Source organism: Talpa occidentalis, unplaced genomic scaffold, assembly GCF_014898055.3.
Source record: "Talpa occidentalis isolate TD23 unplaced genomic scaffold, MPIMG_talOcc4v2.1 talOcc4.13, whole genome shotgun sequence".
Classification (NCBI taxonomy): domain Eukaryota; kingdom Metazoa; phylum Chordata; class Mammalia; order Eulipotyphla; family Talpidae; genus Talpa; species Talpa occidentalis.
In genome coordinates, this window is record NW_023601322.1 from 69,827,611 (window position 1) to 69,854,990 (window position 27,380).

Consider the following 27,380-nt stretch of genomic DNA (forward strand, 5'->3'; position numbering starts at 1 on the left):
GCGGGCGCAGGGCTACGCACGCGCCTGCGCGACCCCCCCCCCCCAGCTCCGCCAGCGGCGCGAGCGGCTCTACAAGTTGCAAGTGCGCGTGCGCGCCGAGTACCTCCTGCCTGGCCTCGGGTGGACGCCTGCTGTGCGTTTCTTCCTCCTGTGCAGCGCCGCCTTCTGAAGGGAACGTGGTTTTGGGCCCAGGGTTAGTCATAGAAATGGAGTAAATAATTAGAACGGGCTACTCCTCCTTGACACCTATACTATTCACTGGCTTGTTTAGTCAGCACACCCCACCTTCCTAAAAGGTAGGTGTTCTTTCCTCATTTTAGGGCTGAAAAAGCTGAGGCGCTGAGAGGATAAGTAACTTACCAGGGCCCACGTGTTGTGGCGGCAACCTTTACAAAGCCCGAAAGCCTAAGTAAGGCCCTGGCTGCTGCTGCTGCTCGTGGTACTGTTATAGGACAGCCCCAATATTGAACGGGTTGCCTGGAAGTGGGTCCTCACCCGCGCGCTTAAAAGGGACTTATGAATACTCCACTACAGGCACACACACAAGGTTAAGAAAAGGTTTATTTACAAGGGAAAAGGAAAGAAGGAAAATGTACAACTCAGGGAGAAAATAGGGAAATAAAGTCTTTAATGCGTCCTACCCGATCCGCCCACCTGGAAACCCAAAGGCACTCTCAGAGCTGGCCGGACACTGCGAGCTGGCCGCCAAAATGCCCCCCCCCCGCCCCAAGCCCATGTGTCTGGCTTTATATCAACCTGGCAGCTTAACCCCACCCTCAGGTCCCAGCCACCTTCCCTTTGGTGGTGATGGGATTTGGAGTTCCCAGTGTCTTTGGCTTGGGCCTGGGGTGGGGGTGGAGTCCACAAAGCCTGTATGGAATTTAGCTTTAGGACATCCTTTTCCCCCTAACAGTACATTTGTTGTATGGAGAGTTGTCCTTGGAAATGGCTTTCCTCTCTTCTTTCCATCCGATATGGCCAAGGACACGTTAAAATAGATTATTTAAAAATCCAGTAGGTTGGGCTTCCCTGGCGGCACAAGGTGTTCAGACACTGAAAGGTTCGGCGCGGTAAAGAAAAGGAGAGCCAGGCTACATTTCTCAAAGGGAGGACCTCATAGACCCAAGGTGGGGGTCAGTGAAGCCGCGGACGTTGTTAGGGGGAAGCAGGGTTTTATAGGGCGAGGAGAGGTCAGGTGGGTAGTTGGGCTCGTATGGCGGGAAAAGTTTGTAGGGCGGGTAGAGGTTCTTTGTCTGAGACGAGACTGGTAGGGGGAGGGGGGAGGCTCATTGTCTGAGTCCTCCAGGCAGGTATCCACATTCCTGCCCCCCAGGTGGGCTTCAGGGTAGGCTTTTGCATTCCGGCCTGCTGCTTGGACCTTACATACCAGCCTTTTGTTGATAGGAAAAGGGGCGATGGTTCTTTCTTTGGCTACTTCCTGCTGAAAAGGGGCGAAGACCAAGGGGGTGGCTCAGGCCTGGTTATGAGGGTCTTCTGCAGGGATGCGAGAATATGGGTGGAGAAGGAGTTGGTTAAAGGTGGTAGGAGACATTTCCCGAATGCAAGCCTGTATGAATTTTAGGAGGCAAGGAGCGAAAAGAAAAAATAAGGTTATTATTAGTATTGGCCCCAAGAGTGGGAGGAGCCATAACACTATAGGATTTTGAAACCATGTCAGCGGAGAGTTGGAGTCCCCGGTTTTTCATTCCATGTCTTTGGGTATTTTTATTAAGGCTTGTACATTTTGTTCTACAATGCCCGATTTGTTGATATAGTAACATTATTTCCTGAGAAACAAGCAGGTACCCCCTTTATTAGCTGTTAACAAGTCCAGAGCCCGCCGGTTTTGGAGAGTGACCTGTGCCAGGGAGGTGAGCTGTCTGTGTAATGATGCTAAAGACACACAGGTTTTTTCTAAGGAGGTATCTTTTTATAAAATTCCTGGGCAGAAATCAGGCTGTGTTCCAGGGCCCCACCTGCCATACTTGCAGCTGCTATCGATGATGCCAGGCTGATTCCAACCATGATTGGAAGAAAGGCTGCCCGCTTAGTCCAATGTGGTGAGAATAACTAACCTAACTCAGACCGTCTGTACAGAGTTAACTGTGGGACCACGAGAGAGTACGTGGGCCTGGAGTAGCAAAATTAATATACTGAGAGAGAGAGCCATTGCACCAGAAAAAGTTTCCCTTTGCTGTTGTTCGGAGTACAGAAGTAACCGAAATGTTAGAAGCACAGGAATGAAAGCTGACAAGGGCATCAGTTTGATAGCAGGGGTAGCTGTGATTGGAGTCAGTGTTGCCACTGGATAGGAATGCCAGCCAGTGCACACTGCGGCTTGGACTACCTGTACCCAACGTTGGTCCCAAGGATCTGAAATAGCATAGCTAACTTGATTCATATTGAAGCCCGTATTATGACAGACCAGAGAGAACATTTGGCCTTTGTCTGGAAGGTGCACTGTGCATGACTGGTAAGGGCACCCCACATATTTTCTATAGGTATTTTTGCAGTGATTTAAGGTTTGATGGTAAAGAAACAAAACAAGGTATTTATAGGGTTATTAATCGATGAAAGAGTTAGGGTGAGAGTGATAGGTGCTGTGCATCTGGCCTGTGGGCATCTGCAGTACCCACCTAGTGGGTGGTCTCAGTGGATCCTGAGACAAAGGTCTCCCTAACTTTGAATTTCCATACCCAGGACACTGAGCTAGGGGAGATTTTGACAAGAAATGCACATCCTAGTAGGACCCAGGTTATAACATACATACTGTTTGTCTTCAGGGGCACGTTTGACCCGTGATAGATGGTGCCAGGAGGGGTGTCCCAGAAGTGTTACCGCTGTAGGCGTGGTGAGAATAACCGTGTGTGGGCCGGTCCACCGAGGCTGCAGTGGCTTTGACTGAAGCGATTTGAGCAGGACTTGGTCTCCTGGATGCAGTGGTAGGGAAGGTTGGTTGAGGAGGTCGAGATCCGAGGCAGGACTGGGTAAGTACCGGTCTGTGTGTTCCCAGAGCAGTTGGCTGAGTAGGGAGAGGTCAATCCTGTCTGGGTAGGTGTCCACGCACTTGGTGAGCTGATCGATGGTAACAGTGGCCTAGGTGGCCCTCCGCTGACCGCGTGCATCTTCACAAGAGCTGCCAGTCTACAAACACAGGAGGCATCTGACAAAGGAGAGTTTGCGTATCTTCCAGGAGTTCAGGACAGAAATGGGCGGCAGAAAGGGGACCAGAGACAGGCAGGAGAGTGGCTGGGTTGAGAGAATTAGACTGAGTGAGACTCACTAGAGGGTTTTCGATAAAGAATATACGGAAATTTTGTAAGCAGGAAGGAGTAAGAGTGGAGAGTGAGCGGCGAGACAGGAGGTCCTGAAGGCGGTGCGAGGAATATACTTGGGTGGGTCTTTTTAGAGTAAGTTTGAGGGATTCCCGGGTGAGTAGAGCTGTCGCCGCCAGGGCTCTAAGGCAGGGTTGCCAGCTCCTAACGGTGGGATCCATCTGCTTGGAGAGATAAGGGATAGGATGCAGGGCTGGTCCAAGAGGCTGGGAAAGGCCGCCTGCCGCAGTGCCCCGACGTTCGTCTGTGAACAGGAGCAAAGGCTTTTCTGGATCAGGAAGGGTAAGGACAGGTGCCTGAAGAAGGATATGTGTGACCCTGCGGGCTCTTTGGGGGATTGGAGAGGTCCTTCAGGGAGGCTTTTGCTGCATTGTGCAGTGGCTTGGCTGGGAAAGCAAAATTAGGGATCCCATGACGGAAGAATCCAACCAAACCTAGGAAAGAAAGGATTTGTTTTGCCGATTCAGGGGAGGGAAGGTCCCGGATGGCCTGTTTGTGGTCCACTGTCAGCTGTTTGGAGGAAGGAGTTAGTTGAAGACCCAGATAGACAACTGTGGGAACTGAGAGTTGCGCTTTGGATGGGGAGACAGTATTCTTTGGAGCACAGAAAGCTGAGGAGTTGTGCAGTGTGTTGCTGAGACAGCGGCAGAGAAGGATGGCAGAGGAGGAGATCAGCAACATACTGGAGGAGAGTGTGGGGTGGAGTATGACATGCCGAGAGATCACTAGCTCATGCCTGACCAAACAGATGAGGGCTGTCCCAGGAACCCTAAGGCAGGACTGTCCAGGCCAGTTGCTGGGAGGTGTGTGTTCGGGTTTTCCCAAGTAAAAGCGAATAGTAAGTAACATTGAGGATCCAGAGGGATGGTAAAAAAGGCATCTTTGAGGTTAAGCACAGAGAAGTGTGTGGTAGAAGACGGTATATGAGACAGAACGGTGTAGGGGTTTGGCACTATGGGATGGCTAGGCACCACCACTTTGTTAATGAGGCGAAGGTCTGGAACTAGGCGATAAGAACCATCAGGCTTTTTTACAGGGAGAATGGGAGTATTACAGGGCGAGTTGATAGGAGTAAGGAGTTCCTTTCCCAGGAGTCGTTGGATGATGGGTTTGAGACCTTGACGATGAGTGAGGGAAATTGGAAACTGGGAGCGAGAGGGAAAAGAAGAGGGATTCTTAAGGCAAATGAGGACTGGGGTACGATGGGTGGCAACAAACAGGATAGAGATATTCCAGAACATGGGGTTGACAGTGGAAGGAGACAGTGGGTAGTCCTGAGAAGGATTAGGAGATGTTTGGAGTCGTGGGAGGATGAGAGCAGCACTAGGGTGTTGGAACCATGAGAGAGTAGCCCTGAGTTTGGTCAGGAGGTCGCGACCCAGGAGTGGTGTGGGGAAAGAAGGCATGACTAGGAAAGAGTGGACCGGTGGTCCCTGAGCCGAGAAGGAAGGCCGTCAACTCCCGTAACCGAGGCCTGAGAAGGATAAACTTGACCGGAATAGGAGGGGAGGACAGAGAAGGTAGACCCCGTGTCAACCAGAAAGGAGATGTACTTACCTGCTACCTTGACCGTTACCCTGGGCTCCTCAAAGGTTATCGGAGTTGATAAGTCTGGGCCTCTTCAGTCCTCAGCCGCCAAACCCCAGACCGCCGGTGGCAAGAGTTGCAGGGACTGGAAGGACTGGCCCACCACAGCCAGGCGTGGAGGGACAGTCACTTTTCCAGTGACCCTGGACGTTGCAGATGAGGCACGGTCCTGGCGGAGGGCGGGGGTTGGGGCATTGTCTGGACCAGTGGCCTTCTTGGCCACATTTGAAGCAGGCTTCGGCGGCGGTCGGTTGGTTGGGGCCCATGGGGCCCATTGTCGTCCTCTGTTGGGCAGCAGGCGCTGCGGTCATTGGAGGAGCAGGGCCTGGCGGTCTCAAGGCAGCTACTGGGGCCTGAGCTTGAAGCTCAGCCTTCTGGCGACTGCGGAGTTCCCTCTCTGCCCTGTCCTGTTCCTCCCGGTTGTTAAATACTGTAAAGGCCATGTTCAGCAGATTCTGGATAGGGGTTTGAGGACCATTCTCAGCCTTTGGAAGTCAGGAGGGTTTTTTGAGGAAGACAGGGTAATCTTTCTGAGCTTATGAAGGTTTATAGGTTTAGGCGCTGCCGGTTGGAGACCAGCTAGGGGACAGGTCAGAGGTCAGGGTGGAAGAGAAGATAACATGTAATTATGACATGTAAGGTCATAAGCTAAGGTAAGATAATGAAATTTAGGTGTAGGTAGTGGGATAGTTTGTGAAAGAGCCAATGCGCTTTACAAATTGGGAGAGATCAGACAGAGAAAGGAACATGGACTCTAACTCTTCCTTCAGTTCCCACCCACTTCCCTGAGGGGAGGGAGAAGAGGATCAGCAGGGAGAGGGTGTGGCAGCTAGGAGGTGAAAAGAAAGGAGAGGGAGTGGACCTTACAGACACAACCTGTGGAGCTGTCCGCAGCCACTGCAGCACCAGTTCGATTCCCAGCCAGGGAGCCACCCACGTGGCGCAGCAGACCTCTCCTGACTGGCCCACTGCTCCCCTCAGCAGTGTATTTCAGTCATTCTGCCTGTTGTGCTCCCCACTCTGGTGAATCCTCTCACACGCACACACAGACTTTTGGCCTGTACCCCAGCTCTTGTGTGCATAAATAAAAAAATCTTTCAAAAAAAAAAATCCAGTGGATTATGCTAAGGAAATAAGTCCGTAGAGAAAGACATACACTGTATGAATACACTCATTTGTGGAATATAAGCAAACAAAGCAAACCCTGGGACTTGACGGAATCATGGTTACCATAAGGAAAGTGGGAGAGGGGGAGAAGGGGGGAATGACGGGGGGTTCAGTAGAAGGGGCCTATTTGTGGGTGGTGGGTAGTGGTGGTGGGTAGTGACTGGCCCTTTGTTTGCGGGTGTGGTGTGAGGTGAGAGTTGCTGAGGTGAGAGACTATTCCGGAGTCGTGTGCAATGTTGTAACCTAATGTTATCTCAATTTACAAAAACAACAAAAAATCCACCTCTGCAGTTATTATGTAAAAAAACGGTAGGCCAATGCAGTAGTTCCCGAGAGCCCAGACTCACACCAGGTGCAGAATCTTTGCAAGGATGAGAAGGTTTGTAAACTTGGTAAAGTTGAACAGACTGGGCTACAAATTAAGGCATCCAGGCCCACCAGATGTAAGACCAGAGGGCTGCTTGGAAAATAGGGGTAGGGGGGCAACGGAATTCAGTCTAAAGGCCCTGGGCCGCCAGCAAAGAAAATCAAGGTGTTTTAAAAAGAAAAAGCCACTTTTGTTATTTTCCGGAAAGAGATGTAGAGTGAGGTTGGTAAGTGCTGTTTTATGTCCAGCTATAAAGCAAAAGGAGGCCACACAGCAGGGAGAGTCAAAGACTACCAATGATAAAAGGCCAGCCACTTATGGCTCAGAAGCTTAAGAAGAAAGGATGGGCCTCCCCTGGTGGTGCAGGCAGTTGAGCCCCGTGCTGTGAAGTTGTCCGCAGCTTCTGCAGTGCCGGCTGGATCCCGGCGGGCAGAGTGTTTCCTCAGTCTGCCTGTTCTGTTTCCCGCTTTGTCTCTGGTGAATCCTCTCACCCTCCCTTGCATCTGGCCTGTACCCTGGTTCTTGTATAAAATAAATAAATAAATCTTATTAAAAAAAAAAGAAGAAAGGATGACTGTCCTAGCTGAGGAATAGTTCAATAAAAGGATTTGCCCTTTCCTATCTGTAGGGTAAATGATTTTCAGGCTTTTCTGCCCTCCACCATTGGGATTGCCCTGCCTGATGGGGCACTTGCATTTTGTTACAGTTATAGTTATGTTGTTTACTTCATTACCTCTGCGCCATGGCTCAGTATTGAGGTATTAGCGAAGAGAAGCAGGAGAAGGAGAGAAAGCCAGAAGAGAGAAGCCCAGAGTGAAGACTTGCTGGGGGCTTGGAAGCCTGCCTGCCTCCTGGCCTTCTGCCGCTCCCCATACCCCACCCCTGCCTGCTGTGTAAGTGGTTGCTGCACTACATGTAAAAGCTCAATAAAAGCCTGAGAAAGCCACATAGAGCTCCAGGACTCTCCTTTACCGGGTCTGCTCAGATCGTAGAAAACCTGCTCAGTGGCCTGTCCTGCCACCACGTTATCCCTCAACTCGCAAATGCTTACAAAATTATGTTTTCTAATACAATAGGATACCTGAGCTTGAAATGTAGGAGGGAATGATTCTGAAATATAAGCGTTCAAATTTACTTTAAACCTAAAAATTAAGCAGTCTTATTCCAGTGAGCTCATTGGACTCAAACATTTTGAGGAATGAAGATTTTGAAGTTTTGTTTTGATTAAAATGAAATCACAATTTCAGGAGACATTCAGTCATGACTTGAGTTACTATTGCTAAAAAACAATTTGAGTACATTTTGAAGGTCTTACTGATGTCATGCAGTGATTCCTGAGTTAGCATCTAGCAGGTAGGAGGTAGCAGGTAGAAAGGAGTTCTGAGGAGCAGTACGATATGAAAGTCTTTTTATAGGAAGATGGTAGGGAAAACAAGGAGGCTGAAGCAGAGTGGTTATGAAAAAATCACTTTCCTTTAGGGGATGGCAGGGCTCTATCAGGTAGATTACCTTTTCTTTTTTTTTTTTTTTTATAGAGGCATGTTTTTATTTATTTATTTGTTTGTTTTGTTTATACAAGCACTGGGTACAGTCAGAAGCGTGAGGAGGGTGAGAGAATTCACCAGAGCCAGAGCCGGGAGCAGAGCAGGCAGAAGGACCGAAGTACACTGCTGAGGGGAGCAGCGGGCGGCAGGAGAGGTCTGCGCGCCATGTGGGACCCTCCTCCGGTGGCCGGGGAGCAGCCGGGGATCGAACCGGCGCCGCAGAGGCCGCGAGCAGCTTCGCAACCCGGCGCCGCAGAGGCCGCGAGCAGCTTCGCAGCTCAACCGCTGCGCCACCGGGGAGGCCCAGGTAGATTACCTTTTCTCCAAAAGACCAAACCTTTAAGTTCAGTCTTGGTTTGAGACTTTGTGTTAGTGATTCCATTTTGGTCTGTTTTATTATGATTGCCTTTGGAATGCAAGCCCTGGAAAGTCTTGAGTTTCAGGAAGAATTGACATCTCAGTTTCACCAAGAACACACACTGTTCTAGAATATAATGTCATTACTGTTTTGGAACTTGTTATTCATAGGTTTTGGTTAATACATAAAATCCAGAGATTTTATATTTAAAATTTTTTTATATAGAAACATTCTATAATAAACATTTTTCCATGAGATTCCATAAAAGTCTCTATTTCTTTTATAATTTATTTATTTTCTTAAATCATTATTCTCCCTTCAAGTATAATCCCTGTGGTTCTCCCATAGCATCTGTGGACTGTCACTGTGGTTCCTTGTGCTCTTCCCTCTTCGCTTTTGATCCCTCTGCCTTTTTTTTTCCCTCAAATCTATGGTCAGCTTGCAAGTTTTGTCTTTTTCCTGACTCTTGTCTTTCACTGCTCCACATGTAAGTGAAACCATTAGATATTTTTCTTTTTCCTTCTGACTTATTTCGCTTAGCATAAACCCTTCCAGCTCCCTCCATGTTGCTGCAAATTATGAGTTTGCCTTATTTGATTGCCGAGTAGTATTCCGTTGTGTGTGTGTTGTGCACTACGTACCTTAGCTATTAAAATAGTGCTGCTATAAACATAGGAGTGCAGGTTTCCTTTCCAATTAGTACTTTTATGTCCTTTGGGTGGATTCCTACTAGTGAAATCTACTGGATCATAAGGTAGGTCCATTTTTAGTGTTTTGAGGGTTCTCCACATAGCTTTCCATTGTGGCTGGACCAGTTTGCATTCCCACCAGCAGTGTAAGAGGATTCCTTTTTCTCCACATCCTCGCCAGCATTCATTGTTTGCACTTTTTTTGAAATGGGCCATTCTCACAGATGTGAAGAGCTATCTCTCATTGCGGTTTTGGTTTGCATTTCCCTGATAATTAGTGATATTGAACATTTTTTCACATGCCTGTTGGCCATTTGTATTTCTTCTTTGGAGAAGTGTCTTTTCAGTTCTTGTGACCATTTTTTTTGACTGGGTTGTTTGTTTTTGTTGAGTTGTGTAAGCTGTTTGTAGATCTTGATAACAGCCCCTTATCGGTCGTATAGTGTATAAATATTATCACCCTTAAACCCTAAAGTTTTATTAGAAAATTTTAAAATTTTGTGAAGAGGAGACACTGTTTTAAATATTTGAAATTTTATTCTCTTGCGACATAAAACTGTGGCACTCAGAAAATCTGTACGATGTTAGTGATTCTATAAGAGGAATCTGGTAAAACTATTTAGAAGGCAGTACCAGTACACCTTATAGCAAGCATTAGATGTTTTAAAAGCGTTGGTATTAATGTATAATCTGTAATTGTTAAGTGTGTATGATTTAAATGTTAAAATCCCACATTTTAAGATCATCTTCTGCAGTTACAAACCCATATATCCAAATTTTCTATAGGCTTCACAAACCAGAGAAGTAGAGTGTGTAAGAGTCAGAGGATAAATAGTAGTATAAATATATATTAGTTATATTACCTAATTAAAGTCATAATCTGTTAATACAGCTATTGATTTATTTCAAAAATTTAATTGAATATATTTCTAGTAGTTTAGTTGCTGTGTTTTCCAATGTTGGTAAAATTATTAAAGTTCTTCACTTTCATAGAGTCCAGATTGAGCTGCCAGACGCTGAAATTCTCCTTCAGGATTAAAAGCTTGTTTCACATCCAAACCTTTCCCATTAAGTGCTAAATATTTGCTGAAAGTTGGTCGAACACGTAACTGCTTAGGAGCTGGGACATTTTGGGTTGGACGGGCTGAAATAGATCAAATAAAAGTCATTTAAGAAAAACCACTGTAAACAAAGGGGTTGCAGTAGGTATTCATTATTAGACGGAAAAAAATGAAAGCTGATGATGTATGTGGAAAGCCCTTCAGATTTTATTCAGTGCTGGGATTTGTGCTTCTTATTAAATCTTCTGGTAAAGTCTCCTACACCTGGGTTGATAGTGTGACATACCTGTAACATCTAATCTTGTATGACATGAGATGACTCCAGCTTCATTAACGGCAGAGACAGTATACCACCCAGCATCTTTCTTGGTTACATCGTTTATCAATAAGGTAATTCTCCCAGTATTATCATGATATAAGCTGAAATGAAACAATTAAAAAAGGAAAGTATAAGGATTTTCTTGTGAAAGTCTTGCTTCTGACTTACTGGCAGACAGATACAAAGTTAAGAGGCATTTGGAAATTCTGAGTCTATACCAAGTCATGCCAAATAGCAATTGTGAAAAAATTAAACATCCCTCTTCCCCTTTGATATAGTTTACACCACCTATTTTCTTGAGTGAGCTTTTTAAATTATTAGTAAAAAGGGAAATCCTAGCCTACTTTAACCCTTAAAGTTCTGATTAGTGGATTTTTGCTTAATGAGATTTTTTTTTTCAGTCTTGCCACTTTTTTAAAATATTTTTGATCCAAGAAAGATTTTTTTTTGCAAGTCTGCAAGATTTTATTGATTTTCTGATAAAGAACTTCTAAATCTCATATAATGACAGAAATTCTGTACTGTGAATTGTATTGCTTTAAGTCATGACTGAATAAATCAGTTCACTCAGTAATTACCTAGAAATGGCCTCCACATTCTCCCACCTTCCTCCCTTTTTTTGATCCTTTCTCCTAGCCTGGGAACCCCACTTTGTTTATTGGTGGCCACTAATTTTTTATTTGTTTTGTCAAAATGTCCACTATAAGAACATCTGATATTTGTGTTTGTCATTATGACTTACTTTACTATGCACAATTCCCTCACATATCCATTTTACTGTAATAAAATCCAATTTTACTGTAAGCATAAATACTTTGTCTTTTCTTATAACTGAATAATAATATTTCAATCTATATCTGTATCTATATCTATATCTATCTATCTATATCTATCTATCTATATAGATATATATGGATTCCTAATCCAGTCCTCTGTCACTGAACATTTAGGTTGTTCCCATATCCTAACTATTTTAAATAATGTTGCAATAACCATTGCAGAAGATTCAATTTTTTGAATTGAGGTTTCATGTTCTTCAGACAGATACCCAAGAGTGGGATTGCTGGATTGTATGGTATGTCCACTTTTATTTTTTTAAGGTTAATTAAGGTTGCTTTCCAAAATGAACACACCAGTTAACATCTCCACCATAAACAGTGTAATAGGGTTCTCTTTCTTTGTATCCTCTCCAGCATTTTTCGTTGGGGGTCTTTTAAATATGTGCCATTCTCATGGGTTTAAGATGATGTCTCATTGTGGTTTTACCCTGCAGCTGCCTTACTCAAACTGATGAAAAATTTTCCACGTATCTGTCCGGATCTCTTGTGCATTTATTAATTGGATTATTTAAATTTTTGTTAAGTTGAATAAGCTTTTTGTATATCTTGATTATTAACTTTGTTGGTTGTGTAATGTATGAAAATTTTCTACCCCTCGGTAGGATGTCTTTTTAATCTACTTATATTATCTTTTGCTGTTTGAAAGATTTATAATTTGAGGCAATCCCAATTGCTTATTTTCGTTTTTATTTCCTTTGCCATAGGGGTCAAGTTTACAAAAACATCTTTGTCATTGATGTTGTGAAGCATATTGCCAGTGTTTATTTCTACATATTTTATTGTTGCAGGTCTTATAAGTCTTTAATCCATTTATTTTTGAATTTATTTATGTGTATGGAGTTAAAGGGCGATCTAGCTTCATTCTTTTACTTGTGGTTATCCAGTTTTCCCAGAGTCATTTGTTGAAGAGACTCTCCTTTCCCCATTGTATAATTCTCTCCTTTATCAAGAATTAAGTATTGATATATCTGTGGATTTATTTCTGAGCTTTTGATTTTGCTCCACTGATCCCTGTGTCCATTTTAATTTTTTTTAAAGATTTATTTTTATACAAGAACTGGGGTACAGGCCAGAGGCATGGGAGGGTGAGAGGATTCACCAGAGACAGCGGGGAGCAGAACAGGTAGATGGACCAAAATACACTGCTGAGGGGAGCAGCTGGTGAGACAGGAGAGGTCTGCTGCACCATGTGGGTTTCTCCCTGGCTGGCTGGAATTGAACTGCACTGCAGAGGCTGTGAACAGCTTTACAGCGCTGTGCCCAACCCGCTGTGCCACTGGGGAGGACCCACTGTGTCCATTTTTAATTACTACCTATTACTACTGTTTCATACTATAATTTAAGTCAGCATTTTGATACCTTTATTTCTCTTCTTTTTATCAGGATTGCTTTAGTTATTTGAGGCTTTCGTGATTCCAACACATTCCTATTGTGTTTGTTTTTTTTTTTTGAAGAATATAATTGGTATTTTAATGGGAGATGCTTTGGTAAACCAGTCTTTTGACAACATTAATTCCCTGGTCATGAGCATGGAATATCCTTTCATCTTCTTATGGAGTCATATAGTTTTCATTGTATATGTTTTTCACCTTATTGGTCAGGTTAATCCCTTGGTATTTGATTCTTTTGATGTGATTGTGAATGGAATTATTCTCTTAAATTATGAATTTAATAATTGTTAATTTACTTTTCTTCTTGTGTATTATTTCCTACTCCTTCCTACTGTGCTGATGTCTTTCTTGATATATGAGATAGCCATCCATTTATGTTTTAGAGGTTGTTGTCTTATTGGGTGTAGTATGGTTGTGATATGTGGAGGAGGCAAAATCAGCATCTCTTACTCTGCAACCATCTTGCCAAACTCCCTGGCTTATTATATTACTATATTTGTTTTAAAATCTAGACAACTTGAGATCACAAATGTATATCATTTAAAATGCATTTCAAGGGCCTCCCCGGTGGCGCAGCAGTTGAGCGCTGGGTTGCGAAGCTGCCCGCGGCCTCTGCGGCGCCGGTTCGATCCCCGGCTGCTCCCTGGCCACCGGAGGAGGATCCCACATGGTGCGCAGACCTCTCCTGCTGCCCGCTGCTCCCCTCAGCAGTGTACTTCCGTCCTTCTGCCTGCTCTGCTCCCCGCTCTGGCTCTGGTGAATTCTCTCACCCTCCCGCGCTTCTGACTGTACCCAGTGCATGTATAAACAAAACAAACAAACAAATAAAATAAATAAATAAATAAATAAAAACATGCCTCTATAAAAAAAAAAATAAAAAAAAATAAAATGCATTTCAAACTGTAATATAACTGTTTTCACCCAAATTAATTATAGTGAAGTATAAAAATAGTCATCCTACCTTATTCGATCAGTGTTGAATCGTACCATTTCATTATTTCTTTTCCAGAAAAGCTTTGGTGGAGGTACAGCTGAGATTTGGCATTCTAGCTTCACTGTATCTCCTTCAAAAACTTTTTTGCTTTGTGGTTTGTAGATAAACATTGGTGCTCTTCTATGTTCTTTTGCTACATAGTAATAAAAATTCAAGTATTTGAAATGTTACAAAAATATTAAGTCAGAACAAAGCATTATGAAATTGTATGTTGAAATGAAAGTTCTAAAAAACTGTGAACAGGATTGGAAGCTTTATGTTTTAAATTAAGTTTTAATAATATACAGTACTGTTGTATTATTATACCATTTAGAGTCCCAAAATAGTAATGTAACAGTGCATTGAATTTATAATCGGTTTCATTCAATGAATTTGTCATATTTTCATTTATCTCATGTGTAGGAAGGCAGCATGAATGGCAGAAAAAGAACCCAAAAGATTTGGGTTCAAATTCTTTTCTTGTCCCTGCCAGTCATGCTAAGTTGGGAATAATTTATTTAATTTTTCTGAGGTTCACTTTTAGCCACTATGAAATTGTAACCAGGACTGCTGTGCCTACCACAGAAAATTATTATATATATATATATATATATTTTAAAGATTTATTTATTTATTTATACAAGCACTGGGTATAGTCAGAAGCGTGGGAGGGTGAGAGAATTCACCAGAGCCAGAGCAGGAACTAGAACAGGCAGACCGATGAAATACACTGCTCAGGGGAGCAGCGGGCATGGCAGGAGAGGTCTGCATGCCATGTGGGACCCTCACCGGCAGCCGGGGTTTGAACCTGCTCTGCAGAGGCTGCAGGCAGCTTTGCAGCCCAGCGCTCAACCACTGTGCCACCAGGGGAGGCCCCACAGAAAATTATTGTACAGATCAGTTGAGATAATTAAGAAACACTTTGTAAACTAACAAATAATATACAAATGCCAGTAATTATGATATTTTTACTTTTCTTCAAATATCTGAGGGCAAAAAGCAAATTACACTCTAGCTTTTCTGAAGGAGAAATGAGCAGATTAGACAGATTTCCTGCTAAGGTCCTTTTCAGCTCTCTGACATTGTGGTAATTTATACCAACATTATAGTTGGTAGAAAAAGGATTTTCCCAAAGTGAATTTACTTGATTTTTTAAAAATTTCCGGATCATTAGTTTTTCCCATAAAGTGAGGTCTTACCATATCACAGAATCTTAAAATTTTTTCATTGATCTTTGTAGGACAAAAATTCAAGAAAATTGTTCATCCTTTACTTTGATTAGTGAATATATAGCAAAATCTCTCTTATGCATCATACTATGGGGTATATCATTACAAATGTGATGTTTTTAAAGCATTTAAATTCTAATTTTTTTTTAAAGATTTATTTATTTATTTATACAAGCTCTGGGTACAGTCAGAAGCGCGGGAGGGTGAGCGAATCCACCAGAGCCAGAGCGGGGAGCAGAGCAGGCAGAAGAACCGAAGTACACTGCTGAGGGGAGCAGCGGGCGGCAGGAGAGGTCTGCGCGCCATGTGGGACCCTCCTCCAGTGGCCCGGGAGCAGCCGGGGATCGAACTGGCGCCGCAGAGGCTGCGGGCAGCTTCGCAACCCAGCGCTCAACCGCTGCGCCACCGGGGAGGCCCTAAATTGTAATATTTTAAATCAGGACATAAGTTTAATAAGAAGATGAGTTTTGCTATACCTGTTTTCTAAAGCAAGGAGGCATGTATGTGTTACTGTCATTTGAGACAAGTTTCTTAGTGAAGAGAAATTAGACTAAGACTAAAAGTTGCATTTATTGTTTAATTTCAAGCTATATGTGATTATTTTAAACTGTAGACCAGAAAAATGCTAATAAATAAACTTCAGTTTAAGACCCATTTAGTGACATCTAGAAATACTTTTATACTATACTATCTTATTTGGTATATCTAAAATTGTACTGTTTCTTTATTTCCTTTCCAGAAAAACCTGTTTTTCTAGTTTCATTGTATTCCCCTCAAAAAATCTGCCTTTCCTTCCCCATCTTCCTTTCTCCCCCATGACTTTTAGATAAAAATTGGCATTTTATTGGGTTGTACAGATACTATCCTTAAATATGAAGTGTTCTGGGCTTTTGTTTTTAAATACTTTCTTTTCAAATACTACTGGATTTCAAGGAGTTTTCACGGTCTCCTTGAAGGCTTACCCAGGACATCCAGTTGCACAGTAAAGGTGGCTTCTCCTGCTCTATTCTTGGCAATACACGCATAAGTTCCTGCATCTGAAACGCTGACCACTTCAAAGATAAGTGAATGAAAACCCTTCTCAGACACTATCATTTTGTGTAACTCATCTGGTAGAACTGGCCTTCCATTTAGGTACCATGATACATCAGGAGCTGGCAGACCACTCACCTAGAAACAAAAACATAAATAGATGAAAGAATTTTAAATTGCAGCATTATTGTAAACCAGCTGTCCATTTATCAATTTTAACAGTTTCTGCATCTGAGTAGATTTGTGACTGAAAATGTAAAGCAAGCGCGTTAAGAGGTCTTTGCTTTCAATATTTTTTTTTTTAAACATTTGTGCTTTATTTATTTATTTATTTTAATTTATACAAGCACTGGGTACAGTCAGAAGCGCGGGAGGGTGAGAGAATTCACCAGAGCCAGAGCTAGGAGCAGAGCAGGTAGAAAGTACGAAGTACACTGCTGAGGGGAGCAGCGAGCAGCAGGAGAGGTCTGCGCACCATGTGGGAGCAGCCGGGGATCGAACCGGCGCAGCAGAGGCTGTGGGCAGCTTTGCAACCCAGCGCTCAACCGCTGCGCCACCGGGGAGGCCCTGCTTTCAATATTTTTTAACAGTAGAAATGAAAAACCTTAAAATTAATATAATATTTTCAGACTATCTCAAACCCCACCAAACTCTTTCATAGGTGACCTCAGGTTTTCCAAGATTTCTTAATTACTATGTGTAGAACATTAATTTATGTTGGTCTCCACAAGGAATATGGCGGTCATATGGCTTTTCTGACTATGGTGACTGTAATTGAACTCCCTGAGGCCTATATATGTGAGTCTTATCGATCTAATGAAAAACCTTTTCAAAAAAGCAGTTTTCAAAACTGTAGTTCTAGTGCATAAATGGCAGTTTGTTAAGTGTTTTAATATAAATCTTACCAATTAAATCCACACACTGACTTTGATCATCAGAAATCTGGAAAAACATTTTACAAGATAAAGTTCTACAAAATGAAGATAATATATGATTTTCTAAAGAGCTGTTCAGTCTGCAGAACTCATATAGGCCAAGAGAAAACAGGTTGACTTGAACTCCTTAATAGGGAAAAATTAAAGAGGCGTTCTATTTTAGAAATCCTATTGTTATGGTAGCTTCATTTATATTTAGTATTTAGATGGTAGGCACTATTATGTGTATTTATACCTATTTTTTCAGTTTATCCTTCTAGCAATGTTATGAGGTAGATGTATTTGTTATTACCATATTATACATGAGACAATAGCACAGAGTGACATGTGTAAGATTACACAGAAGGAAAGCGGCAGAGCCAGATTTAAATCCAGGTAAGCGTGGCTGCAGAATTTGTGTTCTTATCTATTCTATATACTGCTTCTCAATGTGTGTAATGAAAAGGGGCATTTTTACAAAACTTAGTATTTCATTGTTAATTTTCCTCCAATATTTGTTTAGCACTTATCTTACTTTGAAGTCCATTCTGTAGAATCTTCCTTCTTCAATTGACATGTTTTCTGGCACTTGAATGAAACGAGGAGGATAAAATTTCTCCTGGATTGCATCCTGATCATTCACATCTCCCCTAGAAGATGATCTACTTCTGAAAAAAATATTTTAACAATCACTCTGCAGAAAATTGGTCATTCCTTTTCCTTTTACACAAATACCATCAAATTTGAGACCTCAAAGTCCACTGTTTGATCTGATATTGTAATAACATGGGAGATGACTTAGGTCTATATTTTGCTATGGCATATTCGTGACTGTTGAAAATAGTAGGAATTTAGAAACATCTGGTACAAATTATACATCTTTTTTTCTTTTTCTCAGTGCCACAGATTGATGAAGAAACTTATCTATTAAAATGCAGAGTACCTGGGCCTCCCCGGTGGTGCAGCGGTTGAGCACTGGGTTGCAGGGCTGCCCGCAGCCTCTGCAGCGCCGGTTCAATCCCCGGCTGCTCCCCGGCCACCGGAGGAGGGTCCCACATGGCGCGCAGACCTCTCCTACCGCCCGCTGCTCCCCTCGACAGTGTACTTCGGTCCTTCTGCCTGCTCTGCTCCCTGCTCTGACTCTGGTGAATTCTCTCGCCTTCCCGCGTTTCTGACTGTGCCCAGTGCTTGTATAAATAAATAAATAAACAAACAAATAAATAAATAAATCTTTAAAAAAAATGCAGAGTACCTCCTGGATAGTTCTTAATAGGTACAAAGACTGCAAAATTAAAACTTGGTTTAGATTGTCATGAGAAAGTTGCTTTAATGTGGAAACGTGGTTCTGACTTAGTTCACCATATCATTCTATTTATTTATTTTTAAGACTTATTTATTTATTTATACAAGCACTGGGTACAGTCAGAAGTGCAGGAGGGTGAGAGAATTCACCAGAGCCAGAGCGGGGAACAGAACAGACAGACTGAGGAAATATACTGCTGAGGGGAGCAGTGGGTGCGGCAGGAGAGGTCTGCGCACCATGTGGGACCCTTGCCGGTGGCTGGTGATCGAACCGGTGCTGCAGAGGCTGTGGGCAGCTTCGCAGTCCAGTGCTCAACCGCTGTGCCACCGGGGAGGCCCACCATATCATTTTAATAATATGTCCTTTGAGATAGTTCTGCTACTTAACAGATAAAATTTTTTTTTAAAGATTTACTTATTTTATTTATGCATACAAGAACTGGGATGTAAGCCAGAGGTGCAGGGGGTGAGAAGAGTCACCAGAGACAGAGTGGGGAGCAGATCAGAAAGATCTACTGAAATACACTGCTGAGGGGAGTGGCTGGCAAGACAGGAGAGGTCTCTTGTGTCATATGTGGGTTAGCTCCCTGGCTAGTATCCAACTTAGGCCATTGTGGCAATAGCACTGAGACTTAACCCCTATGCCTCCAGGGAAACCCAACAGATAAAATTTTTGATCATCATCTTGAACATTCAAAAATGCACATTGATTTTTCCTTTTAATTTATTTATATATATATATATATTACGTCATTGTCTTTTATTAGGGCATAGAAGAAGCTTGAGGGCTTTCAAAATATTTCAAGCTGAAAATGATTTAGGTAGCAAACTATATGTTTCTTTAAAATTAAAAAATAAACTTTACCTTATCTGTGATGTAGGAACTTGCAGTCGTGCATGTTCTGAGTTGTGCTGCTTGAAATGAAAACAGAATGTTAACATATAGTTGCAAGCTTAAAATGATAGTGAATTAAGTATTTGTAGTTGAAAGGAACATTTCTATTTTGGCTGTATTTTTTTTTTTTTTATAGAGGCATGTTTTATTTATTTATTTATTTATTTGTTTGTTTGTTTGTTTTGTTTATACATGCACTGGGTACAGTCAGAAGCGCGGGAGGGTGAGAGAATTCACCAGAGCCAGAGCGGGGAGCAGAGCAGGCAGAAGGACCGAAGTACACTGCTGAGGGAAGCAGCGGGCGGCAGGAGAGGTCTGCGCGCCATGTGGGACCCTCCTCTGGTGGCCGGGGAGCAGCCGGGGATCGAACCGGCGCTACAGAGGCCGCGGGCAGCTTCGCAACCCAGCGCTCAACCACTGCGCCACCGGGGAGGCCCTTTTGGCTGTATTTTTACAGCCATTGCTCTACATATTTTTTTTAAGCATTTAAAATATAATGTGCACTGATCTTACAATACTTTAGCAAGAAATCCCCTATACTATTAGGATTATTCAACAGGTATGGTTTATGAGAATTAGCATGATGGCTCTGGTATATTTGAAATGGGAGCACAGTACAGATTGTCCTTTAGTGAACCAGGAATAGACATGAAGTCACTTGTGTTGGCAGTAGATACAAGGTATTGTACCTAGTGCTCTAGAGTGGCATCAACAGCAGTAAACACAGAAGAGACTGGAAAATACTTCTTTTTTTAGTTCATGGCACAATAGCCCGATGGACACCGTGGAAGATATGTGCAGAGCAATAAAAAGATGAAAAACAACATTAATTACTCCCTGCTTAATAAAATATATTTAATTTAAGGAAATATCTTTTAGGATTCATATCTAGGCACCAGGAAATTATTTCTATTTGAAAATAAAATCAGGAATTGGTGAAAATTATAATAGATTTAAGTATTTAGTACCTATTTAGTGTATTTCACTATGCTTGGCACAGTGGAATACAGAAATAAGTGAAAAATATAGTGCCTACCCCAAAATTTAAAATACATTTGTATAGCAACACAACAAAGTTTGAGTACAAATAATTGATTTTGGGTGGATATATTGAATGTATTTTGTCATTTTAAAATAGAATTCCTACCACTTTGTAACAATTTTTAGCTAGCTTTAAGGTTCTCTGAGCACAATGTCAAATCAACAATTGAGTGAGCAAATAAATGAACTTTTTATTTTAAACCAAAAACAATGCAATTTAATTCAAAATATCCAAATTAAGCTTTTGATTTTTCTTATAATGGTAGTATAATGTGCATATCTTCATATTCATAGATATATTTCAGTTTTACATAGTTTGATGGAATTTTGTATTATTTAGGTAGAATGTTTGAAGTATACAAAAAAGAGACTTTTCTGATTTCATAATGATATATTTTAATATTTTTCTTGGTACCATCACCTTCATTTAAAGTTTTTAAAGAATGAATGAGAAAAATGATAAATCATTGGCCTGAATTCATGTAATGTAAATTTATAAGGTAAACTATCATCAATATAATGTTGCTTTGAGTTATTTCTAATAGAGATGGATTTGTGTCTTATTCTTGCTGTAATCTTCTATACCAAATCCAGAGCCCAACGCACCACATGTGTTCTACAAAGTTACTTGAATGAACAAATTGTTCAGTAGCCTGAAAGAGATTTAACTTCTAGTTTCTTCTTGTTTCTTGTGCATTGTTAGACCCTGCTTCATCCTTTTTAGTGGATGAATTTTGTATAACAAAAACAAAAATCTCTTCTCAGCTTCCTATACTTAGAAATTTGGGATTCTTGAGAACCCATTTTCATCCCTTTGTCTCACAGTTTCTTATAGACGTTTTGGGAAGGAAGGAAGAAGTTACTGTTGAAGGAAGACCGAAAGAGCACTAACAGGGAGCACGAACAGGTCATTATGTGCTCCAATTGTACTTTTCTCTTCAGGTTAAATTAGCTTGTTAAAATCAAGTTGGTCAGGCACATGCCTTTAGGACGTTGTCTTTATGCTCTCCATAAAGTTAATCCATTCTTGGAAAAGAATGTTTTTGTTACTCTTAGAGCCATTACTCATAGTTTTTTTTTTTTTTTTTTTTAATAGAGGCATGTTTTATTTATTTGTTTGTTTGTTTGTTTGTTTTGTTTATACATGCACTGGGTACAGTCAGAAGCGCGGGAGGGTGAGAGAATTCACCAGAGCCAGAGCGGGGAGCAGAGCAGGCAGAAGGACCGAAGTACACTGCTGAGGGGAGCAGCAGGCGGCAGGAGAGGTCTGTGCGCCATGTGGGACCCTCCTCCGGTGGCCGGGGAGCAGGTGGGGATCGAACAGGCGCCGCAGAGGCCGCGGGCAGCTTTGCAACCCAGCGCTCAACTGCTGCGCCACCGGGGAGGCCCCTCATAGTTTTTTGTTTTTGTTTTTTTAACAAGACTCATTTATGAAGATAGGAGCATAGTAAAAGAAATTAGATGTTTCATGAATACCACAGCTATATTTTCAAACACTGAAATGGTAGTCAGCTTATGCAGAAAGCTTATAATTCCTTTGGTTTTAGAGTTTTAACTTCTAACCTGGTGAAGATTTACAACTCATAAATTCTCTTGTAGGTGTACACATTGTAGTAAGATTCCTAAGTCTAACTAACCCCTAAATATCCACATGAAAAGTGACATTATTATCCTTCTGGTGTTTTGGTTTTGTGACATTTCATATGCAGATATTAAAACCACCAGAAAATGGAATAAAATCTAAAATTTGTATGTTTTAAATTTTGACACATTCTAATTTTTACATGATTGGAGCATGGAAGTGATCGATTTTTGCTTCAAAGTGATATTTAAAGGCATTTCGAAAAGCAGACATTTAAAAATCATGCAAAAGAAAAGTGCTCCAGTTAGATAAAAGATTATTTTAATTTACCTGTGGTGAGTCTTGTGCTTCACCATCATCTTGAGCTTGAAACACTGCAGCTGCTGTCTGTGGTCCTAGCAATCTGCGAGCCATCTTCTCCTCATATGTCATTCGCTTTAAAGAAGTAAGTTATTAAGGAGAGAGTAATGAGATTTAATTAAAGTTGTTTGTATAGCTTTCCCTAAAACCACCAAGCATTATACCAAAAAGGTATATAGTTCTATCTATTTAATTATAGACAATGCAGTGTTTTCAAAAGGCTTCTCTTTCATTCTAAGTATTTCCCATCCATTCTAGTGACACTTCCCTTCTCTGTAGTATTCACTTCTGTTTTCTTTTTATTTTTAAATAGCAGGCATAATCAAACTTAAAATTAGGCTCCCCCAAGTAAAGGGAAATTCTTTCTTTTCCTCCTTGTTCTGCCTGTTCTATTTGGCTGTCTTTGAATATAGTACTGAATGTTCGCACATTCAGAAATAACTCTTATTAAATGAACACTGAATGTTTGACTTATTAATTCTGGTTGAAAGTAATATAACTAGTATATCAAATGTATTTGGCTTAAAGACATATAGTACTGTTTCAAAAATGAGTGACATAATGTGCACAGTAAGAGTTTTACATAATAAGAATTACAACTATCTGTCTATCCATAATGTGCACCAAAATACATGAAGAAACTGGTTGACAGTATTTCCCATTAGTTATTTGGTCATCAGGCATATTTTATGAGTATGCCTGCAACAGAACATTGTCATTAAAATGTTCAGGTCGACTTTTCATTTGCTCCATGCTTTCACTACTGAAAACCAAGAGGTGATTTTATGCATAAAAACATAGAATAGGGCCTAAATAGTCCCCCCCCTTTTTTTATAATCCTTTCCCTTGCTGATTATGTGAATATAGCCCTGTGAGACAGAGAGCTTTCTTGTTGAGATTAGATTTTATTACTAAATTGACTTTCTGTATAAACAGACATCTTGCTCACTTGATTTCCATTATGAAGAAGGCTATCCTTGCATTTTAGTTTTCTCTCCAAATCTTGAATCAGAGCTTCTTTTGATCCTTGTATTTCATGGTCAGGAGTCCTTGGTGTGGGCTTAGCATTTGTACTTTGGGATGGCATAGCATTTATAGGTTGACCAACTGAAGGATGTTGATAGCTTTAAAGAAAAAAGATTTTAAAAAATCTTTAAAATGTATCTAAAATAGAATTGGCCTCATTTTATCAAATAGGTTGAACCTAATGTCATTTACTAGTGTTATTAAAAACACCAGTGGCCCTAATAACAGTCAAGAAGTATTTTGTATGTTAGTTGCTAGCTTTTTTTCTTCTTTATAAGTTAGACTGAACATCAGGAGGGTGTCCTTCCTTGAAGATCTTCCCTAAAGATGTGATTCATGTAGGCTTGAGAGAACTGATTTTTAGCATCTTGTCCCAGCAATCTGTGATCTCATATTTGTAGTTTGAATTACTATTGATGGGAGTATCTTACCACAAGGAATTGGTAACTACCACAGATCATGGCTCCTTCCCCAGACCTCACTGTTAAATATTTACCAACATAACCGCTGGTATTTAGTGAATACTCTATTGCTTTGAATGGAGTCTACAGTTTACAAAGTCACTGGCTTTCCTATTAAAATTTTGTATTCTAGATAATACCAAGTAATATACTGTATAATAAATAACAAATAGCTTTTATGTAATGACACCTTCAACATTGTTAAAGGGGTTTTTAGTGAAAGAATGGTATGATTTGAGGAACGAGGAGAAAGAAATGTAAGCTGAAAAAGGGGTTTGAAGAAAGGAAAGTAAATTTGAATAACAGTTGAAGAGTTTGGTTTAAATACTTATTTCCAATTTCCATCTAAGATATACTTGCCCTTCCCAGAACTTCCCTGTTATTTCTAACAGAGAACAGGAATGGTATTTAGGGAGTCCTGTATTTTTAGATCTGCTAGGTGGCTTATACTTTTCACAGTGTCTTGTACAGATTTCACCGTAGTTTTTTCATTTAAAGCCCAATAGGTGCTAACTTCTATCTGTTTAAACCTGGACACTGCCCTTAATGAATATTTTACCATTTTCCTAATAAGTATTCTCCAGTTATCCAAATGAAGCAGTTGTAGTCTACTCTCTGATATGTTCTTGTTTATATATTCTCAAGGATTATTAAAATAACTTGTAAGCTAATTGGAAATGTATTTCCTCTGACTAGAGCCAGAGTTTTAGTTTTTGAAGACTTTGGGGGCTTGATTAGTAATCACTAGGTTGTAAACATACTGAAGAAAAAAAGGCATCTTATTATTCACCATTTACATCCATTAACACAAAGGCTGGGTGTAGAAGATATTATCAGTTGACTGAATATTTTTCATTGTATTCAAAGTTGATGATGTACATTTCAGGTCTTCAGGATTGTCTATAATAATCCTTAGCTAAGGTTTGACTTGTTCAATTAAGTAAATAGCCAATCAATTGTTCAGATAAATAGTGATTTTTTTAAATACTGAATTCCCATATCAAAGTAGTAAAATTCCTTTGATCTCATAGATCTTCTATTTTTCCATCTGTATGATAGCATACTGGGTTTTTGTTTTTGTTTTTAATGCAAGCCTACCACTTTATAATATATCTTTTTAACACATTTGTTGAAGTGAATTTCAGATTGTCATAATTTAATGAAATATATTTGAGAAATCCTGAAGGAATATCAAAACCAGGTCTGATATATATATATAGCCTCACTCACTTTATTCATTTAATGTACCTATTACCTTTTGGATGGCTTAAGTGTTAGGATTTGATATCTACTCATTTATAAACTAATATTATACTTGTATACCGCTTTATAGGTCTATTTTTTCTATCATTAATCACCTAAATCCTTAATTTTGTTACAGATCACTGAGAAGCTAAGGTAAACTTGCTGAATGTCCCACACAGCAAGCTTTTTTGAAAGGAAAATTTAGAATTAGAGAGCTAGCTTCAATTTCCAGTCTATGACTTGATCAACTGAATAAAACACTTGCTTAAGGCTTCCTGCTGATGAAAAGCTAAATAAAGCTTTCAAAGATCTCTAGGTTAGATCCAAGAGACTTTAGAAGATAGGGCAAATTTAAGCCCATCACAACAATGAGGGAGTTGTGCACAAATGTTCAAAGGGCCAGAGCTTTCTACCCTGTGCAGCTGGACACTGAATGGGTGTCAAGTGGCGGTGGGAAGATTAAAAGAGTTATCTGTGGTTGCTGAAAATGGAACAGCTAAAGTTGGACCTTTGATCTCTGGTTTGGGGCCTTATCCTCTCCATTTTTGCCTTTTGTCCTCTCTTCTTAGTTTTGTGCACAGAGCTGGGTACATGGTTGAAGCTCGGTAATATCTGCTTGGTGGCTTTTTTTTTCTAGTCAGGGATTTGAAATAGGATTGAAAGACTACTAAGAAAAATATTATTGTCAGAAAAGATTATTTTGTGTTTTAAAACACCTTTGTGGGACATTTGAAAATAATTAGAAGCTAGATGGAAAATGATCATACAGGTAAAATGTAACCAAGAAAAGTCTACAATGTGTGATAATGGTTATAAAGGGAATTTGGGAGGGAAGAAAAGTAAGCTCTTATTTCTTGACAGTATCTTTTAAAAATCACTGGGTCCAAACTATAAAAAATGACATTTTTGTAGGTTGGCTAGCAGCCATTTTAAATGGCTCAACCTAGTATATGATTCTAAGAAATGTTTTTGACTTTCTTTGGTTTTTAATTGTAAAGATACTGAGGTTTCCTTACAAGTTGCATTGCTGTGGTCAATTCAGCTAGGTTTCCAACATTGTCGCCAAAATTAGAAATCTCTAGAAAAATTAGCCTCTAGAGAAGACTGAGAAAAATTAACAGGGATTTTTAGCAAATCTTTTGATAAGCCTACTACAAAACTTATGCCATCAGAAAATTTTTCACATGCCTCTGGTTTAATTCTCTGATGGTCTAGTCAGCCAAGGAGTAGGAAAACTGATAGCTCTAAGTTTGCATAAGCACAGAGTATTCAGTTCATGTTTTATAAAAAGCACTACCACTATGTCCTTCTTCATATCAAGTTCTCTTAGAACAGTTTTAGGGCTGTGGAAATAGTACATGCTTGCATAAGGCTTCAGGTATTCTTCCTGTATTTAGATCAGGGTAAATGTGGTTTTAATTACCAAAGGAAACCTTAGGGTTATAAGCCTTTATCTATTCAAGCTTTCGTTCTTCTGTTCCTAGTGATAAAAAAATTCATATATTTTAGTGTCTAAATTCCAGATTTCCTTTTTAGTTAAGTGGATATTCAGGACCAGAGGACTAAATGGATAGGAAGAAAAGACTGAGAAGAAACTTAATAGCCTCTGCTTATGTGAGAGGAAATCCTATCTGACAAAGAGCAGACAGGTGTTCTTCATCTCAGCTGAGCCCAGGACCAGAGCAATTAAATTTATAGTATGAGGATCTTTGCTCAGCTCTGAGGTAGTAGTTCACTGCTCTTGTGTATGTTAGAAATAATGTTTTGAAAATGAAAAATAATAGGTAAGTAATTATATAGGGTAACAGGTGATTTTAGTTCAGCTTCCCAAGGATACTGGACAGTGTGTCCGATGACTTCTTATTGCCAGTACCTGGTTCAAGGTGTTCTAGGATAACTATAGAATGAGATCTCAATAACATATTAGATAGTGGAGAATGAAGTACAAAATATCCCCCACACTCCTCAGATATAAGTTCACTGAATATGCAGTATATATATCCATATATAAATGTATATTAAAAATGCACTTACTTGGAGTCCATAGTGGATGGGATTTTGCTGCTACTGTAATCAGGCTGTGATGGTAATATGGAGCTGAGGAAGCTGGCTGGGGATTGGGTATAGGTAGCCGTAACCCTTTGGCCAGGGTTGGAGCCAGCAAACTGCTGGGGAGAGGCAGGGAAACCAGAGGAGGACATGGTGATGTGAGAGCTCATTGTTGAAGAGGCAGAAAATGTTTGCTCTGTGCATTGGCGGGGCTGGATCATAATGGAAGACTGTTTGGTCTGGCTAGAGAAGCTGGCGGTTTCCGGTCCAGGAGGTTGCAGTCTGGAGCTGCATGGATTTTGGGATTGGATGAAGTGTTTTGGACGTTCGTAGTTAAACATACTTAGCTGGTATACAGAAGGTGAAGGCAATTTATTACTATAGTGATTTGCTCCTGGAGGGGTGGGATTCTGATTTTGAGGCTGCAAGCCTGGAATTACAGAAGGTTGCAAGGAATCAGAAGCAACCTTGATCTGCTCCTCCTGGTTGAGATCCTGGGAATACTGTGCTCCTGGATTTGATGGAGTGGCCTTCTCTTGAATATAGTTCCTTCAAAAAGAGAAAATAACTTGGTTATAATATTTCATAGAAGCCAATATACTTATTTAATATCT

At 40.7% G+C, this 27,380-nt stretch overlaps 2 protein-coding genes across 6 annotated transcripts in view; one reads left to right on the forward strand and one right to left on the reverse strand.

Moving 5' to 3' along the window:
• Positions 1 to 75: 75 nt before the first annotated feature.
• KLHL3 (kelch like family member 3) overlaps positions 76 to 27,380 on the forward strand; it is a 268,190-nt gene continuing 240,885 nt past the window's right edge. The window contains exon 1 of one of the 3 annotated variants that reach the window (XM_054694357.1): positions 76 to 296. The gene's annotated coding sequence lies outside the window, so the exon portion shown is untranslated. The remainder of the gene's footprint in view (positions 297 to 27,380) is intronic. The other 2 variants (XM_054694358.1, XM_054694362.1) reach the window with 2 other exon arrangements.
• MYOT (myotilin) lies at positions 9,983 to 27,136 on the reverse strand. 3 transcript variants are annotated; one of them, XM_037509248.2, is made up of 9 exons: positions 26,752 to 27,136; positions 22,935 to 23,109; positions 21,956 to 22,060; positions 18,973 to 19,019; positions 17,341 to 17,473; positions 15,822 to 16,029; positions 13,619 to 13,784; positions 10,395 to 10,528; positions 9,983 to 10,191 (listed from the first exon to the last, which is right to left on the reverse strand). In XM_037509248.2, the coding sequence occupies exons 1-9, from the start codon at positions 27,105 to 27,107 to the stop codon at positions 10,019 to 10,021; spliced, it is 1,497 nt and encodes a 498-aa protein (XP_037365145.1). In that variant the 5' UTR covers positions 27,108 to 27,136; the 3' UTR covers positions 9,983 to 10,018. The 3 variants fall into 3 exon arrangements, with proteins under 3 accessions (XP_037365145.1, XP_054550340.1, XP_037365144.1); XM_054694365.1 differs by having other exon boundaries at positions 17,341 to 17,470; positions 18,973 to 19,022; XM_037509247.2 differs by having other exon boundaries at positions 18,973 to 19,022.

Coding starts and splice junctions, on each gene's coding strand:
- MYOT (XM_037509247.2), bottom strand. CDS start 27,107: ATGTTTAACTACGAACGTCCAAAACACTTCATCCAATCCCAAAATCCA. Junction 23,110..26,751: donor CCATCCACTATGGACTCCAA/GTAAGTGCATTT, acceptor TTTTCTTTAAAG/CTATCAACATCCTTCAGTTG. Junction 13,785..15,821: donor TGTGCAACTGGATGTCCTGG/GTAAGCCTTCAA, acceptor ATTACTATGTAG/CAAAAGAACATAGAAGAGCA.